The sequence below is a fragment of the Protopterus annectens genome, chromosome 4.part0 (genome assembly GCF_019279795.1).
Source record: "Protopterus annectens isolate FY-2018-M chromosome 4.part0, PAN1.0, whole genome shotgun sequence".
NCBI classification, from domain to species: domain Eukaryota; kingdom Metazoa; phylum Chordata; order Ceratodontiformes; family Protopteridae; genus Protopterus; species Protopterus annectens.
The window spans coordinates 1462246670-1462264434 of NC_056733.1; the positions used below are offsets into that span (position 1 = coordinate 1462246670).

At 38.9% G+C, this 17765-nt stretch overlaps 1 protein-coding gene across 6 annotated transcripts in view; it reads left to right on the top strand.

Annotated features, from left to right (window-relative positions):
- The window catches only part of NSD1 (nuclear receptor binding SET domain protein 1), a 1335896-nt gene that overhangs the window by 928697 nt on the left and 389434 nt on the right, over positions 1-17765 (top strand). For all 6 annotated transcript variants that reach the window (XM_044069301.1, XM_044069302.1, XM_044069304.1 and 3 more), the window contains one exon: positions 11922-12191. In XM_044069301.1, the coding sequence (XP_043925236.1) occupies positions 11922-12191 (270 nt within the window). The remainder of the gene's footprint in view (positions 1-11921; positions 12192-17765) is intronic.

Here is a 17765-nt window from a genome sequence, read left to right on the forward strand (position 1 = left end):
CATGGCTGTGGAACCTTTCATCATTTTTCATCCAGACAGGGTTTCTCTCAGGACAAACCCTACATTTATGCCTAAGGTGGTGTCCAGTGTGGCCCTCAATCAAACCATTCACTTGCCTACCTTTTACCCAAATCCACAGAACAAGAGTGAGAAATTTCTGCATTCTTTAGACATGCACAGGCAGTTATGCTTCTACTTGGACAGAACCAAAGCTTTCAGAAAGACTGAGCAACTTTTAGTGTCATATGCTGCAGGATCACAAGGAAAGGCTATATCAAAACAAGACTATTTCTAAATGGATAGGCCATTGCATCCGTTTCTGCTATTCTCAACATGGCAAATCAGTGCCTAAGGGCATTAGGCCTCATTCCACCAGAGCAGCAGCCACTTCAGCAGCCTTCCTCAGAGGAGTACCAACCAAAGAAATCTTAGAGGCTGCAACTTGGAGTTCAGTGCACACCTTTACAAAACACTACCACTTGCCTCTCTACTCTAAGTCCAGAGAAGACTTCGCCACTGCAGTTCTGCAGGGCCTCATAGCCTCTCGTAATCCTATTTAGCCTAGCCACTCATCCTCAGCTTTGGGATTCAACCCAAGAGTAATGACTGCAACAGTGAAACACGATGAACATAGTACAATTGTGTACCTACCATAAATGTTATTTTTTGTGCATGCATTTCTTATTGCTATATTTTTCGGCCTACCTATTTGGGGCACCTGACATCTGGGGCAAGAAAAACTGAAGAAAATGGCGTAGGCTGCATCTTTTATACCCCTGGCGCACTGATGTCAGGGAAGAGGCGACTGCAACCGACGCCGGACCTAGACTTTGGAATTCTAGCCGACTGCGGGTAGCCTGCCAGCAGGATAACCCAAGAGTAATGACTGCAACAGTGAATACACTCTAACATCTACATTTATGGTAGGTACACAACTGTACTTTAGTCAGCCTTGTCTAATTCTGTGCTTCTCCAAGAGACACTGCTTTACTTTCCATCCTAATCATAATTTGCAGAATGCAATGAGAATTGACTTTAAAACACTGTAGTCAAACAGGAAAGAATATAAGGAATACAAACAAAGAAGTTTATCTTTTTCATGTAGCAGTCTGTTATATGACAGAGGCTGTTTGGGTGAGCTTTCTCAGGCAAGCCCTTTAATGTTTCATTTCCCTTTTAATCAAAATACTAGTCTGTAGCTCTTACCTCGGTTTAATTTAGTGTTATGTGTCTACATGGTAGATCTATGGTCTGTTAGCCTTTTCAGCCATGACCCAAACTCAGGAGTGCAAGCATAGATGGCCAAAAAACAATAATACAAACTATAAAGAAACTAAATATAGGCAGAACATCTGCTGTGCAGAAGACAGATCAGTGTTGTAACAGAAGATAACATACTACACATAGATTGTGTTGAAGACTGTAATAGTATACAGTGAAATAAAAATGTAACTGTACAATTTAAGCAGTAAGTGTGCAAATTTCAGTCTGTGTACAGACAAATGTAATGCATATTGACTTATGAAGTTTGCTTAGTCAACTGTTATGATAGAATGTGCACATGTCTTCTTTGAGTAGGTATTCTGTCAGTGTTTTTGTAAGATTTCCTTTTGCTGCTTTCTTACTTCATTTGAGTGAGGATTCCATCTGGTAGATCTTCTCCCGAAAATGTTTTTCCTCCCATAGTTGTTTTGAAATGAGGCCAGATTACTGAAAAAATGTTTCCTCTTTACAAGGCAGGTTAACTCTCCAAGATGGGCATCAATTTAGCTGTGTTCATTTTAGTTGTAAAGTTCCTAAGAGAAAGGTAAATTATGCTTGGAAATAGAAGCCATTTGAGGCTCTTCATGTGATCACAGTGGTGTGTGTGTTTGCACACGCGTGCATTGGTTAGTAACACCGCATCTGCTTATTTTGTTTACAACTACTTGTGTCCATTGAGTATTGTATAAAACTGAAAGCTAAAATTGGAAGGTTGTGTTCTAGTTTTAGGAGAAGTACAGTTTTTGCTATTGCTATTCAGCAGTAGGAGAAAGGATATGAAAAATCCTGTAATGTAATTCTAGTTGGTCTGTAACTTTACTAATAACATTGTCAGCGTAGGCGGACAATGTTAAGGAATGATCGAGTGAGATACAAGCTAATTGTATTCGGAGACATTAGGTATTATATTGTCCTGAATGTCTTAATGAGCAGGTTTGTTGATTTCTTGTTGTGGAAAATAAAATGACATTAATAATATTTGGGGGTAGGTTAGTAATATGTTGGTGGAGGACCAGAAGAGGTAATTGAAGCTTTTTGTGTGTGTGTGTTTGCAAAGTTGAACATGATGTATGGATTCTATCAGCAGTATATCATCGGCATACATGATAATATCAGGAGAGGGTAGGACGGAAGTAAAGTCATTAATAAACGTAACAAAATCAGGAGAGACCTAAGATTGGAGGCTTGGAGGACTCTCCAGCTTTTAGAATCCCATTTTGTGAGACAGAGTTTAGTATGATCATAAAAGGTTCTATATTGCCTATAGTCTTGAATTCATTTGATTGTGCTGTCTCCAAAATTAAAGTTAGTAATTTGCTAAGTAGTATATTATGGATCTGATGTCTCTTTAGTCCATTCCTCAAATATTGGGTCTCCGATGTGACTCTCTGATCTGTCATCTGCCACTCAACAGATTTTAGGCCAAGGATGGATCCGAGGCTTAGATCAGAGACCCATCAGTTGAGGAAGGATGAAAACAGGCAACAGTGATGCAGAGTTAGGATGAGTACATAACTGTAATTTAACTTTCTCAAGTACTTTGGTATACCCACTGACAAACCAGCGGTAATAAGGCTTCATTAATATTTATGTAAATTGTAAGTAAGGCTGTTGTAGTGCTGAAGGCATTATAAAAGCTATGCTAATGGTCAGAATGTAGACTGTATTTACTTATGTGCTCAAATAACTACTTGCAAGAACAGGGCCTTTGTTTGAAATAAGTATGGCATGAAGTAAAACATTTGTCAAAATGATTGCAAAACAAATTACTCTTTCAGTTCAGGAAAAGATAACTTTCAGTATACTTTGCCCCTTTGAGATCCTGGGGGCATCCTTTAGGTAAAGTAGGATGTGCTGTAATGTCAACTTTATCTTCTCCAAAATTTTTTAATAGCAAGTTTATTTTTTTATATTCCTATTGGGAATTTTTTCATGGGCCAGAGAGAGAACTAAAGTGAAGTTGGCAACTTGTGTGTTAGAAGACTTGTTAGAAGAAGAGGGGAGCTGATAGTCAACATACCCCTAGTGGAAGAAATGTGGCAAGCAAGCAGGGGCCAGCCTTAGGCCAGTTGGACCTATTTGACCAAGTAGGGTCCAGCTCCCACAGGGGCCTCACAGTGGGCTGTGGATTGTTGTCGGCCCACAAGACTTCCTTAAGAGTCACTGCAGCAAAGTGCAAGACATTTTCTTACCTCTAGTTGGTGCTTCACCAATACATTTGAATCTCATCAGTGGAGCAAACTATATTACCTGTCATTTATTGCACTGCCATATAGTGTTAATAATGCAGATTTGTGACACTTTGTATGACTCTGTGATAGCTGCTTATTTTCCCATAGTAGCTAGTTGCTGTTGCCAAGAACTCAATAGGATTTTCAACCCAAAATTGAGGTTGGATTACGCATTTGGTTTTGCACATCACTCCAGTTACTGTTGCAGAAAGTAGCAAGACCACATTTAGTATAAAGACTGAAGTAATACTGTGATGTCCTTCAAGGATGCATCTGCAGTCATAACATATGGGTTCTTTTGCTTCTAATGCTGATACAGAGTATGACTTTTTAATGAATACAGTTATAGAAATTACTTTGAAATAGCCCACCTCAGACAGTATGAAAACACACTAGCAAGCACAAACTAAAAATTTAAGCGATACAGTGATTTGAGGTAACTTCTAATCACCACCACTTATGACAATGATACCAGTTCAGTAGTAGCAGAGAAACATTTACTGCAGATGCAGACAACAGCCAAATGATCCAACAGGAATGAAACAAGGTGTGTATGTTGAGTGGAGGGAGGTAGCGGTGGACAGAGAATGATGCCATAGTTTCAGAGTTAAATATTAAATGGATTGGGGGGACAGACTAATAAGAAACTTAATGGCAGAAAATGGTTGGGCTGGCTTGGGGATGTTTGTAGGAAGGAGTGGTTTGCAAAAAGCTGAACAAATTGTGAGAGTTTTGCATATTTTCTACATCTGTGTGGCTTTGCATATGTTCTGATTTCTTCTCACCTGCCAAAGCATGCAGAAGTTTTCTGTGCATGTGATACTTACTTTTGCTCTTGCAGCCTGTGATGAATGTGATCTGAAAGGATTAACTTTCAGAAGTAGTTTGGTCCACACAGCCTACCTGGACCTTGCAAAAGCCTTCGATACAATACCCCACTCTGGCATTATAGATAAGCTCACCAGCTTAAATGTAAACCCCTATGTCACTAGATGGGTTGCAAACTGGCTCAAGGACAGAACCCACATGGTTAGAATTGCTGGAGCCATGTCAGACTCCAAACCAGTTATACAAGTGGCGTCCCACAAGGCTCAGTCCTGGGACCTCTCTTGTTTGGTATATATTTCTCGGAGGTACAGGCCAACACGGAAGGACTGTGGCTGACCAAGTTCGCAGATGACTGCAAACTGGGCGCCATAATCGACTCTCCAGCCGACACAAGCATCCTCCAAAAGGGCCTCATAGAAACAGACAACTGGTGCTAGAGCCATGGCCTCAAGCTAAACGCCAAAAAGTGTATAGTCATCCCCTTTGGCAAAAACAAAGTGCCCACAAATTACCACATAGGTGGTAATCCATTAAGTACAGGAGAAGTAATTAGGGACCTGGGGACCCAAGTTGATAGCAATCTCTCATTTGACAACCACGTGGCCAAAGTGGTTAGAAAAACATTGTATATAGCCCACCTATTCATGAAGGGATTCACATCTAGATCAGGGGAGGTCATTGTGCCTCTTTACTCATCCCTCATCAGGCCCATAATTGAGTACAATGCCCCTTTTGGGATGTACCTTACCCAGACACCTGCAGCAACTGGAAAGACCCCAAAAGTACCTCACCAAGAGGATCAAAGGGCTCAAACAGATGCCATATGCTGCCCGGTTATAGAAACTCCAGCTCTACTCAGTGGCATACCGCCTGCTCAGAGGCGATCTGTGCCTGATGTATAAAGCCATGTCCAACCCGAAATTAATGGACATGCTGCACCTCAGAAAATCCAAATCCCATCGAGCTACGCGCTCGAGAGACTTGAACCTCAGCACTGAAATAAATAGGACATGCTGGGGGGACTGATTCATAACCCAGAGTCTCCCTTCACTCTGGAATAAAATCCCAGTCCAGGTTAGGCAGAGTCCCTCATTGACTCTCTTCAAGAGGAATCTTGATGAGTGGATGGGAGATCATAGGTTTACCCCGAGTATCACTTCTGTGTCACTGTTAGACAGAGGCACAGTATGCTAACCTCGAAAAAGGGCATAGCAAAATTAATTTAAAATGGGTGGCGAAAGCCAAACACACTCTGGCTAGGCTTATAAATGCCCTAGGGGCAGATAGCCTAGTATGAACCTATGAACCTATAAGTATTATAAATGTGTGAGAAATGCTGTTTCTGAGGAGAGATCCAAGATTAATAATTAAATCATTCTGAGGAAATTCAGCAGTTTTATGACTGTAGGAAGGTAGGAGAATTCGCTAGATAAGAAACTTTAGAGCAGGTACAGGAGGTGATTGTAAATCCATGATGAAAGAAAGTACTACGATAATGTATAAATGAGTTTGGAAAATGTCCATGTTCTTTTTGGCCCAGCCCATCTCTCCACAACCATCAGCCTTACCCCCACACATTCAGTTGTCTGGACCTCTGGCATCCCAGGGCATTGTGTGTGGCAGTAAGAGATGGAGATTGTGAGTTGGACGATTTTACTAGGTTTCATTTGAGCTTATTTCAGAGCAGCATGGTCTGCTTAGTGTTGCGTTTAAAAATATGTAAGCTAAATCAAGACATTATTTTGCTTTAATATGCAGTAATATGCATTTATGATACCTAATTTGAAATGTTATGTCCTGGAGGCCAGAGGGTGGAAGGGGTTTGGGGTGATCAACTAGTTTTTTTCATCAAAATGGTCCAAATTGGGCCCCAGAATTGCGGAGGCTGGCCTTTCAAGCATGCCTAAAGTCCTCTTAAATAAATATGCCATAACGCTGGTGGTGATGAGTTCACAAGTAGAAGTAAAACTTGTTTGTGTGATGTGAACATGAGTAAATATATACTCTCAACATCTTCATAGTAGAGTCAGGCATGAGGATGAGGAAAAAGTAGAGCATTATACAATCCCTACCTCATGGTGTGATGCACCTGTAGTCCCTTGAATAATCCCTGCTCTTTTGTGGTAGAGAGGCAGAGTGCAGTTGTGTAATAGTATATCAAGAGAATTATTTATCTATTGTTTGACATTTCTTTACTAGGAAAGTCTGACTAGGATAATATCCCATTTTTACTAGAAGCCCTGGGAGAATGTTCTACATTGACATAATATGGTTATAGTTAGTTACTCCAATGTGTAATGCAGAAGAATAGCAGATTAACCAAGTAAAACATTCAGCTTCAGTTCAGTGTGAACCTGTACTTGGCGCAGAAATTTAGAGATCTATAACAAGTTGAAAAAAGAGCACTGTCAATAGGTAAAGTATTCACAAGTTACAGTTCATAGAGATGACAACATAAAGTACGCTCTTTGGAACAGAGATGACTAATGTAGCATAGGCAAAAATACATTTGATCTTTGCCTAAGACAGAAATAGATTTTACCAATTCCTTCTCTCTGAATGTAGTCAAAGTATGCAGGTGGTAAGATGGAGGGACTAGTTCATCCTGGGGTAGTGCAGGAGTAGAGTAAGAGTAATCTTTGTAGTCTTTTAGTAGTAGTTTGAAGTTGCGGAAGTTGAGGTAGATCTGATTTGCTAAGAGATAGAATTATGTTTTTTTAGCTGCGGAGTAAGAGTAGAGACTTTGGCCAGAGATTTGTGGTGTTTATATATGCTGAAAAGATGTTGCTCGTTAGATCAAGGTAGTCTGTTAGAGTGACAGGAATGGAGAAAACTGTTTTTTAGGGTTGAGTAGTAGCTGGCAATATGGAGCCATTTCCCACCTGAGGAAAAAGCTTCTTATGTGATATGGAGGAGTTCAAGCAAGTTATTTGATGCACGTAAAGCATAGAATCACTAGCATATTGTATAAGAGAGGTTGGACCTACAGTAGTATAGAGATCATTGATAAAGATGAGGGAACCAAAAATAAAGATTTGGGGTACACTACTGAAAACTTTCTGGTGTGGAGAGTGAGTATTCTACTGTTTTACTGACTGGAGCGTATCAGTGACATAACTATTGTGAACCATAGTAATGAAGAAGGGGGGGAGTAGTCCAAGTTGAGACAATTTATACAGGAGATTAGCATACAAAACTGCATTAAAAGCTTTTTACATGACAAAGAATAAGGGGGAAATTAGTTTGCTCGCGATTCCTGTATTTGTTTATGCTATCAGTGGATGATAGTAGGACACTAGATGTACTGTGTTATTGGGTGGAAGCCATGTTAGGTGGATGTTAAAAGTCTTTCTTGTAGAAGATGGTGGAGGAGTTGCTTATGAATATACCTTTCAAGAATATTTGAGAGAGGTTATAATATTGCAGTAGGCCAAAAGTTAGAGAAGACAGCCAAGATGCCACCATTATCAAGAGGGATAATGTAGGATTTTTTCCATAGTGAGGGTACATAGGATTCAGATGTACTACTGATCTGATATGGATAGAGAGTGGGTATGCTGTGACATTGGCTGCTATATTTAGGTATTCAGGTGCAAGGGTTTCAACTACAGTGAAGCAATATTTTTAAAAAAAGAAACACCTTTATCATTTATGATATAGGCAGCCATACATGTATTTAAATGAAAACGAACCGTATTGACATTTTTTATTGCAAATGTTATACATCACTTATAAGCTATCCAGTCGATGTCCGTTATACATTATAAAGCTCATTCAAAGCCTGCCTTATTTTAAACCTCATTCCTCCTCCAAAACATTATTCAGTGTGTGTTCCCACAATTCACCTTTTTTCTATGTAATTTGCTCCTAACTTTTTCTAAAGATCAGATTTCCAGTTGTTTTATTTCTGTTACTATATTCACTTCTAGTGCATTTGGTTTAGACTTTGATTTCCATTTTCTAGTAATTGCTTTTTTGGGCGCCACCATAATTTAGACTCACCAAGGCCTTACTATGTCTAGGGAATTCCCATTATGTATCATAGCTCAAAAAATTAATTCCTGTAGTTATACCGATTTGCTCACCCAGTATTTCTGATGGAATAGTTTGCAAGGAATTTTTAAAGTCTGCCAACTCCTTGCATTGCCAAAATATGTTCCCAATTAACTCTTTTTTTCCTCATCACACCTCCAGCATTTGCTGTCTATGTGAGGAAAACTTCTTTGGAGTCTACTTGGGGTATAAAAATACCTATGCAAGCACTTCCAAGCAAAGATCAGTGGAGGAAGATTTTTGAGTTTAAGAAGTTTTTTTTTTTTTTTAAATCATTGATGTGGAGACTGGTCCTAAGTGGAAGTTGCTAGCAGTGGATATCGAGGGTAAATTAGGTTCATGTGGGGATGCTGAGGGAGGGAGTAAAGAAACTGGCAGTGTGTGATGTGTATGGAGAATATTGATTTTGGTATAACCTGTTTGCTGAATTACTAGAATTGGGTGTTAAGGAGGTGGTAGAATTACTGGATGGGGATGAAGAGTTTGTAGTTAGGGAGGTAATGCTTTCTGTGAAGTAGGTACTGAAAAAGGTTGCAGTTCGTAGTGCAGTGCTATTATGAGAAAGGTCAGTTCCTTGTTTGAGCCCTAGGTTACATGTTGATGTCCAGAATTTTTTGGGGTCACCTTTGTGTTGAAGTTGTAGATGGCTAAATTGTTTTTAATTTGGGTTAACTTGTTTCTTACCCATATTGCACAATTCTCTATAAAGTTGCAGGTTATGGGAAGTTTTAAGTTTAATTAATTCTTTCCAAGTTATGTTTCTGTTGGGCATTGTATTTTTTTTCTGGGTAGTGAGCCATGGTGCATTGTTAATTTTCAATCTTTTTTTTTTTTTTTTTTTTTTTTTTTTTTTTTGCAGAGTGGGGCATGGCTGTTGATTGCCTTGCTGGGTTGAAGAATTTTTAAGACAGACCAATTAAAAGCTTTCAGTGTATTAATGAAGAGTCTGTATTGAATTTGGAAAGGTTTTCAGCTTTGCTGCGTGATATTTCTTTGGGTATAGACTGGAAGGTGGTTACTGAGTGAGTTTGGATAGGTTCCAGAGGTTGTAAATTTACTAGGGTCAGAGACCAGTATCCAGTGTAGAATTCCACCTTTACTGCAGTTATTAAATCTAGTGAGTTCTGTACAACTATAAAGATGTATGCTAGCTGAGGGGAAAGTCCTGGTTCATGGTTTTGCTGGTAAATATTTATATCTCATAGTATGATTTTTTTTTTCATAAGGTATGTAATTAATTGTCCAGGAGAGGATATCTTCTAAACTTATATTTTTACTAGGTGGGATATAGGCTGTAACAAAACATAGCTGTTTTTTTATTAAACTTTAGCAGTGATGCTAGTATTTTGGAATTTGGGGATGTTGTGTATGAGTGTCCACCAGTGCGGTAAGTGGGGGAATTATATCAATACTACATGGTAATAGCGGCATGAAAAAATGTTTTGAATTTACCATTTAAATCTCTAGTGTGATGTAATAAAGGTAATCATTAGTATTAGTATTAATCAGTAGTATTTTTTTGTGTTTTTTCTACTAGATTTCCTTGTATAAATATATTTTTGGGTTGTAAACATGAAAACTGTTGTGACAGATCTTTACAAAGCACTGATATTTTTTTCTGAGCTGTTAACTTAGTTTTTTATATGCATGTTTGGATATTTACTAGATATTAGACAAAATTATTATATTTAGAGTTGTTTGATTATGTTTATGGATAGATAGCTATATGTTTTTCTTGATTTTTAGTTCTTGTCACAGACCTGATGAGGGCATTAGTTAGCCAAAAGCAATTGTAGTTGAGTCTTTTTTTTATTTTTATCTTTTTATGTACATGTTATGCTTTTCTTAATACCTGACTTTGGAATGTGGGTTGCAGATAGGTAGGTAGTGTTTTCCTTAACTAGGATTTAGTTTGATCTAGTAGTTGTACTTTACTAGTAGAGTAGTAGTGCGGGGGTGGGTACTTGATATTCTTAAATGCACTTTTACATCCCTGTTTATATTGTATGCCATGAGTAGGCTGGTTTAAAATTAAACAATACATATATTTCCACACCTACTTCTAAGTATATTAAAGCTAATATGTTTAACATTCTTAAAATATTTCTGATTTTTTGTTACTGAGGATCACTTGTCTGTGACAAGTAAAGGCTTGTTGCTTTGGAACACTACCTTGGTTTCATGATTTTTGGAAATTATTGTGCCTGAGCTCATCAAAGTTTTAAGACCACTTGTTTTTTATACACTGAATGATGCTATCACACCCCCCCCCCCCATTTTCTTTTTCCCTTTTAGTTGTGGAAGGCATTCTTTTTTTTTTTTCTCTGCTAGGCATGATGTGCTTTTCTGATCTTTTCACATTTCTGTTAGAGGTTAATATGCAGTTTGCCATTTTAAAAGTACTCTGAATGGCTTTACCACTCAGATTTACATTTAATAACACGAGATCCATCACTTGATGCCTTCTTTGGTGGGAGGATTCTGATAAAACCTTTCAGTTGGTGCCATATATGAGGATGCTTACTGTCTTGTGATCTTTTGATTCCCTTCTTTTGGTTTATTCATAACTACAGTTTTATTGTATGCATTCACCTTGCTTGACTGATTTTTGCTTGCAAGTGATATGTGAACCTTTGCTGCTTGTTTGCAAAATCTGTTGCAAAGTTGAAGATGTTGTTGATGTGGTGCAAGCAATCAACATGGTCATGTTACAGCAAGACATAAAGGGAAAAACAGTGCTATATATGATTGACAGTGCTCACCATAAATGTTACTAGGATTATAGGCATGTTAAACATTGTGGACTTTTTAAGAAAACTTTCTTGAAAAGTACACTTTTTTTCTGTATGCCGTTTTCCTTCCCACATGCCAGCTGTCATCCTTTCTCCACCAAGTCTGAGCGTATTTGTTCACTAAAATTGAAAACGTGGCCACTAACTTGGATTAGCTGACAGACGTGAGTCATTTTTCAGGAAGACATGAAAGTTGCTTTACCCCAGCTGTCCTTGCAGCTTGCCCATTGAATGGCTCAGCATTCCACCCCCAACGGACCATTCTGACCAGCAGCCCAGGGACCTACAAGAAGGAGGAGGCCATATCACCATCAGTTCCTTGCAGCTTTAAAGTACATTCAGTAGCTGTCACTCTCCTGCTTCAACAACTCCTCTTATTTGTCCAAGTGGTCTAGAAGGAAGGTGTTAACACTGATAGCTGTGTTTCTTTTATGTCCTAACTCTACCCACATGTGGCTGACATGGAACCCTCCTTCATACAGCTGTACACCTGCGTCTTTTGTATGCATGCTAAAGAATGTAACCATCCCAAGCTTAGAATCAGTAAGCCCACTGGCAGATCTCTGCTTTCCTAAAGGTGATTAGCCAATCAGAACTGTCCTCACTGTTTTTCAGCACTTTAGCTGTTACTTGAATTCTGGAAATCTACGTGATAAGAGCTTTGTTCTCAGTGCCGCTGAGGTTAAATATTATGTTTGGGGAATTTTTAGATCTCTATTTCATCTAGCCTTTAAACATTCATGTTATTTTACAGGTAAATAAACCATTTGGGAAAGTGCAGATCTATACAGCAGACCTAGCTGAGATTCCACGTTGCAACTGTAAGGTTACAGATGAAAACCCTTGTGGGCCAGACTCTGAATGCATTAATCGCATGCTGATGTACGAGTGTCATCCTGCTGTTTGCCCTGCTGGTGAGAAATGTCAAAATCAGTGCTTCACTAAGCGGCAGTATCCGGAAGTGGAGATCTTTCGGACAGAGGATCGGGGATGGGGACTACGTACAAAGGTTGACATCAAGAAGGTAAGGCAGTGCAATGCACTATTCTGTGTAGCCACCTGACAAAATGCTTTTCACTCTGCTTATAGACCTTGCTAGCTTTCGTTCATAGTCCTGTGGTTGACCTTCATCTCTGTGCTTCACTTTTAGGTCAAGAAGTTCATTTTACTTTAGTGAGATGAAAGCAATACAGTTGTGATTACAAATAAGAATAGTTACATTTGGGTGCCTGGGAGGACAGAGCAGATCATGGTCAGGCTTTCTGAGATCTTTGCATCCTCTTTCTCCACATCATTTTCAATTTCCTTTTTACCATGATGCATATAAAGCTGAAGTCTCTCATTGTCTTCTGTGCTTGTCTGCTTTGTGAATTTGTGTTGCCATGAAGATTCCACCCAAGTAAAACACTAGGATTGCCTTGTTGATTTAACCAGAACCAGATCACCAGCAGTGATGTGGAATTTATGAAATTTAGACTGCTGTCACCCTACAGCTTGATATTAAATACATTGGAAATGTATCCAGAATGTTAAGCAACATGTGGCAGCCTTTATGACCCTTCCATATTTCACATCACCTGTTGGCTGCATATAGATGTTTGTTTTATGCCCATATTGCCTTTTGTTTTGCAAATTGTCACTCCCACCCAAGGCATTGTTTTTCATTGTGTAAGTTGCTTATCAAATCAGCCATGATTTGTTCGTTATTTATCTTGAGAGTGTACAATAATAGCATTGACAGGGAAGATTTGAACTACGGTATCCTAGGAGTTGTTTGATGTCTGGCAAGTCATTTTGCCATCAACTGTTGCTCAGCTTCTTGATTTAGGGAGTTATGCATCCTCATTATGTACTACTTTGCATACAGTGTACCAGTAGTGAAAAGACTTTAGCCAAGTCTTTGATGTGCCATCATTTTTGAGTTCACCCAGAATGCATAAATCTGCATTTTCTAGTAAAGTGCTATGGTAGGGAAACGGGTGGAGGTGGTCATCCGTGTAAACAGTAGAGCTTTCTTTTTTCTTCAAAAGTGCATGTTGTCTCTGCTGGATGTGCTGTCATTCTTCTATGCCTGATGATTTGATGCAATTTTAAGAACCCACCATGATGGATCCTAAGTATTTATATTCTTCCTAATCCTCCTCCACTTATAATTTAGCATTTTTTAGCAAAGTCTTGGCATCCTGGATATCCACATGCATTGTGTGATGTAATGTGTTGGCTACGTAAAGATGCTAATCTCTGAACCTCATTCGTTTTTGGAGGGTTTGGTTTGATGAGAACAGCATTAATGAAAGTGATGTTAGGGAAAGCACCAGGCTCATATGAGGTAAGGGTTGATATGATCTAGATGTTGGATGAGTTAAGGGAAAAATGGCTGCAGAGGGTACTCATAGCAGGGTGGAGAAAAAGGTGTACCCCACATGACTGGAGAATAAGCATTCTGGAGCCAGTGTATAAGAACAAAGTGGACATTCACAACTGTGGGCAGTAAAGAGGTATCAAACTCCTGTCACATTGTATGAAAGTTCTGGAGAGGGTGATTGATTAAGTGAATACATAGAGTAATAGAAGGTAAACTGGGAGATGAGCAGTTCAGATTTAAATCTGGTTGTAACACAAAATAACTAATGTTTGCAGTGAGATATATAATTGAGAAGAGCTAGAGATGAGGAAAGAGTCCAACAGGGCATTCCTACACTTGATAAAAATATATAACAAGGTCCCAAGAAAGCTGATTTGGGCAGTCATGCAATGGCTTGAAGTCCCAGAACAACTGGTAGAATTGGTGCAGGCTATGTAGATAGACCCAGCAACCCAAGCATGAACTATGTTTGGACTCACAGTAGGATTGCCAGTGGAGATAGGTACGGATCAGGGTTTAGCTCAAAGTCTGCTGCTATTTATACTGGTGATGGACTGTGTAGATCAGTGTGTGGGATATACCTTTAAGAAGCATTCCAGTCAGTGGGCACATGCATATAAGTACTGAGCATGTGCAAGCAAGAGTGTAATTTTGAGTGAGCAGCCAGAGTGAGGGCATGCATCTATGTAGTCAGATAGTTTAAGTTCAATGTTCCTGCCATTCATCCTGATGTGTTTGCATACAATAAACTACTTAAATGAGCACCCAAGGCCTCATCATTGTCTTTATGCACATAAAGACGACTGACATGGTGTCAGAAGCGGGATCCAGAGTCACAGCCATGAGGCAACCAGTTAAAGTTGGAGTATACAGGAGTGGATCATCCCTACTGCTCAAACGACTCGCAAAACAGGTCAGAAATAAATTTCAGGTACTAAAACTCACTTAAATGATTTCTTCCACTACAAATATAAAATGAAGTACTCAGAATGCTCAAAATGAATTTCTTATTAAAAGAAATGTTCAAAACTGCGACATTGATAAAATTATTCAAAATAATTTCGAAAACGTTTGAAACAATATCTGAATTGCATAAGACGTATAGAAAAGGGAAAAAGACCATATTTTTTTGCTATGTACTAGTTTGCATTAACTGAAGCTATTTAAAATGTCTGAAGTGTGCAAAGTGTTTGCAAGTGTGTGCAGTATTACAGTGCAGTTATTTCACAAATTACAGCAATTTCAAAGCATATTTCGCAGAGTACAGTTTTTCCAAGAGTTTATTGTACATTTGAATATTACAAGTATCTGGTGTGTGTAAATGTTCATACATAATTACAAGGGTCAAGATTTCATTGTGTTTTACTATAGTCTGTGGGCATGGCAGAGGGATTTTGCAGACCCGCACTGCTTGTGTTTGATAACAATATTGCAGAACAGTGGAGAGTGTTTGAGTAGTAATACGATATTTTCATACAGGCTGCTTTTTCTGCAAAGACGCATGTATGACTATACTTTCTGCTTAATTTAGGTAGTTCAGAGGCCATTGAAAGGGAGCGTTCATTTGTGTATGCACCTGCTGTGTTTGCAGAGGAGGGCTGAAAATGCAGGAAGACCCTGAGTGCTTAAAAAATAAATTTAGAGAAATGTGTAACCCCAAAGAATATTACAATGGAAAGGCACTTATTTTATACAAGGGATCAAAAGCCTGGTGAAACTTTTGCAGCATATATAACTGACTTGAGAATTAAAACTAAAATGTGTAGATTTGGTGATTTGAGAGAAAAAGGACAGGCTTGTGTGTGGTATTAACAATGACACAGTGGAAAGATTTTGCTTCAAGACAGTGATTTGACATTAAGGCCATTGAGATTTGTCAGATATACGAGCTTACAGAAAGGCACACAAGTATGCTTATGAATGAGAAAGCAAGCCTTCCAGTACCTTCCACAGCTCATGTAGATAGTATGCAGCATGAGGTTAAGAGATGCAGGCCTAAGGGTGGGGCCCCTTCAGTAAAACCCAGAGCTACTTCAGTAAGGCCCAAGGTGCATGCAGCAAAGCACAGTGGTGACTCAGCAAAACCAATAGCAAACCTCAGTCAACTGTCATAATTGTGATGATAATCATGACCCCAAATGAGAAAAGTGCTCAGCTTTTGGTCAGCAGTGTCATTCTTGCAATAAGTGGAATTATTTCCAAAGGTTTTGTAAATCAAATAAAGCACATTCTTTTATTAAAATAGGGGACACAGAGGAAAGTTTGCTCAATTAGAAAGCTGCAAGACTCCTTTTTATGTTGGCGGTGTGTCTGTGCTTGGTGAAACGGTCAGTGCAGTAGATTTGTGGGCAAAGAATGAAATCTTTTATACTGTTTGGATTAATGGGAGTCCCATAGAGCCTAAAGTAGATACTGGCTCAAAGTGCAGTGTTATGTCAGCAGAAATGTTTGCTAGAGTAAAAGCTGCAGAACAGCTTACTTTGACAAAGTGTGCGAAGCTTGTTGCTTATGGTAGTGAATTCAAACCAAGGGCTCAGTAGTGCTTTCATGTTACTATGTTGGGAACAGCTATGACTTGCAGTTTTACATAGTCAAGAGGCACATGCAGTCATTATTGGGCCTCAGAGACAGTTTGAAAATGGGACTGCTTTAATTTAATGAAGAAGTCTACCGTGTAAGCCTGAATGACGACAGCTCAAATTTCGCCTGACATATTTTTTCTGAGTATGCTGATATTTTTGCAGACAAACTAGGCAGACTACCATTTGTGTACTCTATGAAGTTAGACCCAGAGGTTAGCCCAGTTGTCAGACCAGTATTGAAAGCTCCAGTAACTATGCAGAACAGATTCAAAGCTGAGCTAGACAAAATGGTGCAGCTAGGAGCTATTTATCCAGTAGAAGAACCTACAGAATGGGTATCCTCCATGGTAGTAGCTCATAAGAAAAGCTCAGATGATATCAGAATATGTATTGATCCAAGAGATCTGAACAAAGCATTAAAAAGGCCTCATTATCCAGTACTCACAGTTGAAGATGTTGCTGCTGTCATGCCAGACACCACTGTTTTTCTGTCTTAGCTGCAGAGAGTTAATTTTGGCAAATTTTGCTTGACTGAAATCTTCCTTGTTAACCACATTCGGTACACCATTTGGAATAAATTCTGCCAGTGAGATCTTTGAGTGCAATGGACAAATGTTTTTGGGCTATCCATAATAGTAGATTATCTTGTAGGATGCAATGGTGAAAGCTGAACATGACAGAAACCTCAGGAAAGAGCATGTGAAATTAATCTTAAGCTGAATCCTCAGACGTGCAAGTTCAGGCAGTGAGAAGTTACTGATGTTGGTTGCTTGTTTACCAGTTCAGGCTTACAACCAGATCCTTCAAGGCAAACAGCAATTCGTGAGATGCCAGCTCCAGACAGTGCTCAAGCCCTCCAACGTTTTCTTGGCATGGTCAATTATCTAGGCAAGTTCATCCCAGATTTAAGCCAACTTTCTGCAGCGCTAAGACAGCTGACACGCACACATGTAATTAGGGTTGCCAACTTTTCATGTCAAAAATTCGGGATAGTGCGTGAAAGCAAAATATGTGTAATTTTGGTACCCCCCTCCCTTACCCCACGCAGCCATTCCAGTGTTCCATTACTTGGCTATTTCTCCATTTCTTCCCAGTTGCCATAAACATTGTTCAAAACTCTCAGTGAGCATACTGTTTTCAGCTGTATTTCTACAATAATTACAGATGTTTGGATTTAATTTAAAACTTGTATTTCAAATTTTATAGCACAAACACTGATAGATATTTGCTAAATAAAGTAATACAGTCTCACAATGAAAACAACTTAGCATTAAATCTGCCTTTGAAACTCACATTCACTGAAACAGCATTGAAACCCACATTCAAAGAAAATGCATCTGGACAGTGCTGGATTCACTTTACCTGTGGGCTGTTTTCAAATCATAGACCCCTTACATTCATTTTTAGGACAGTGCAAAAGTTCTTTGGTTCACCTTCCTGATTGTATTAAAGTATAATATGTAATAATTAAATTATATTCCTGTATAGTACAGGACCACTTGTTATACTGCTTTTTAAGTTTGTAATTTTAAACATTTCTTCAGTAAGCAATGCAACAAAACATGAACCAACAATGACAAAACTGCCCAGTTCAGAACAGTTCAACCATAAAAGGCCACTCAAACATCTGTCATTACAATCCACCAATATC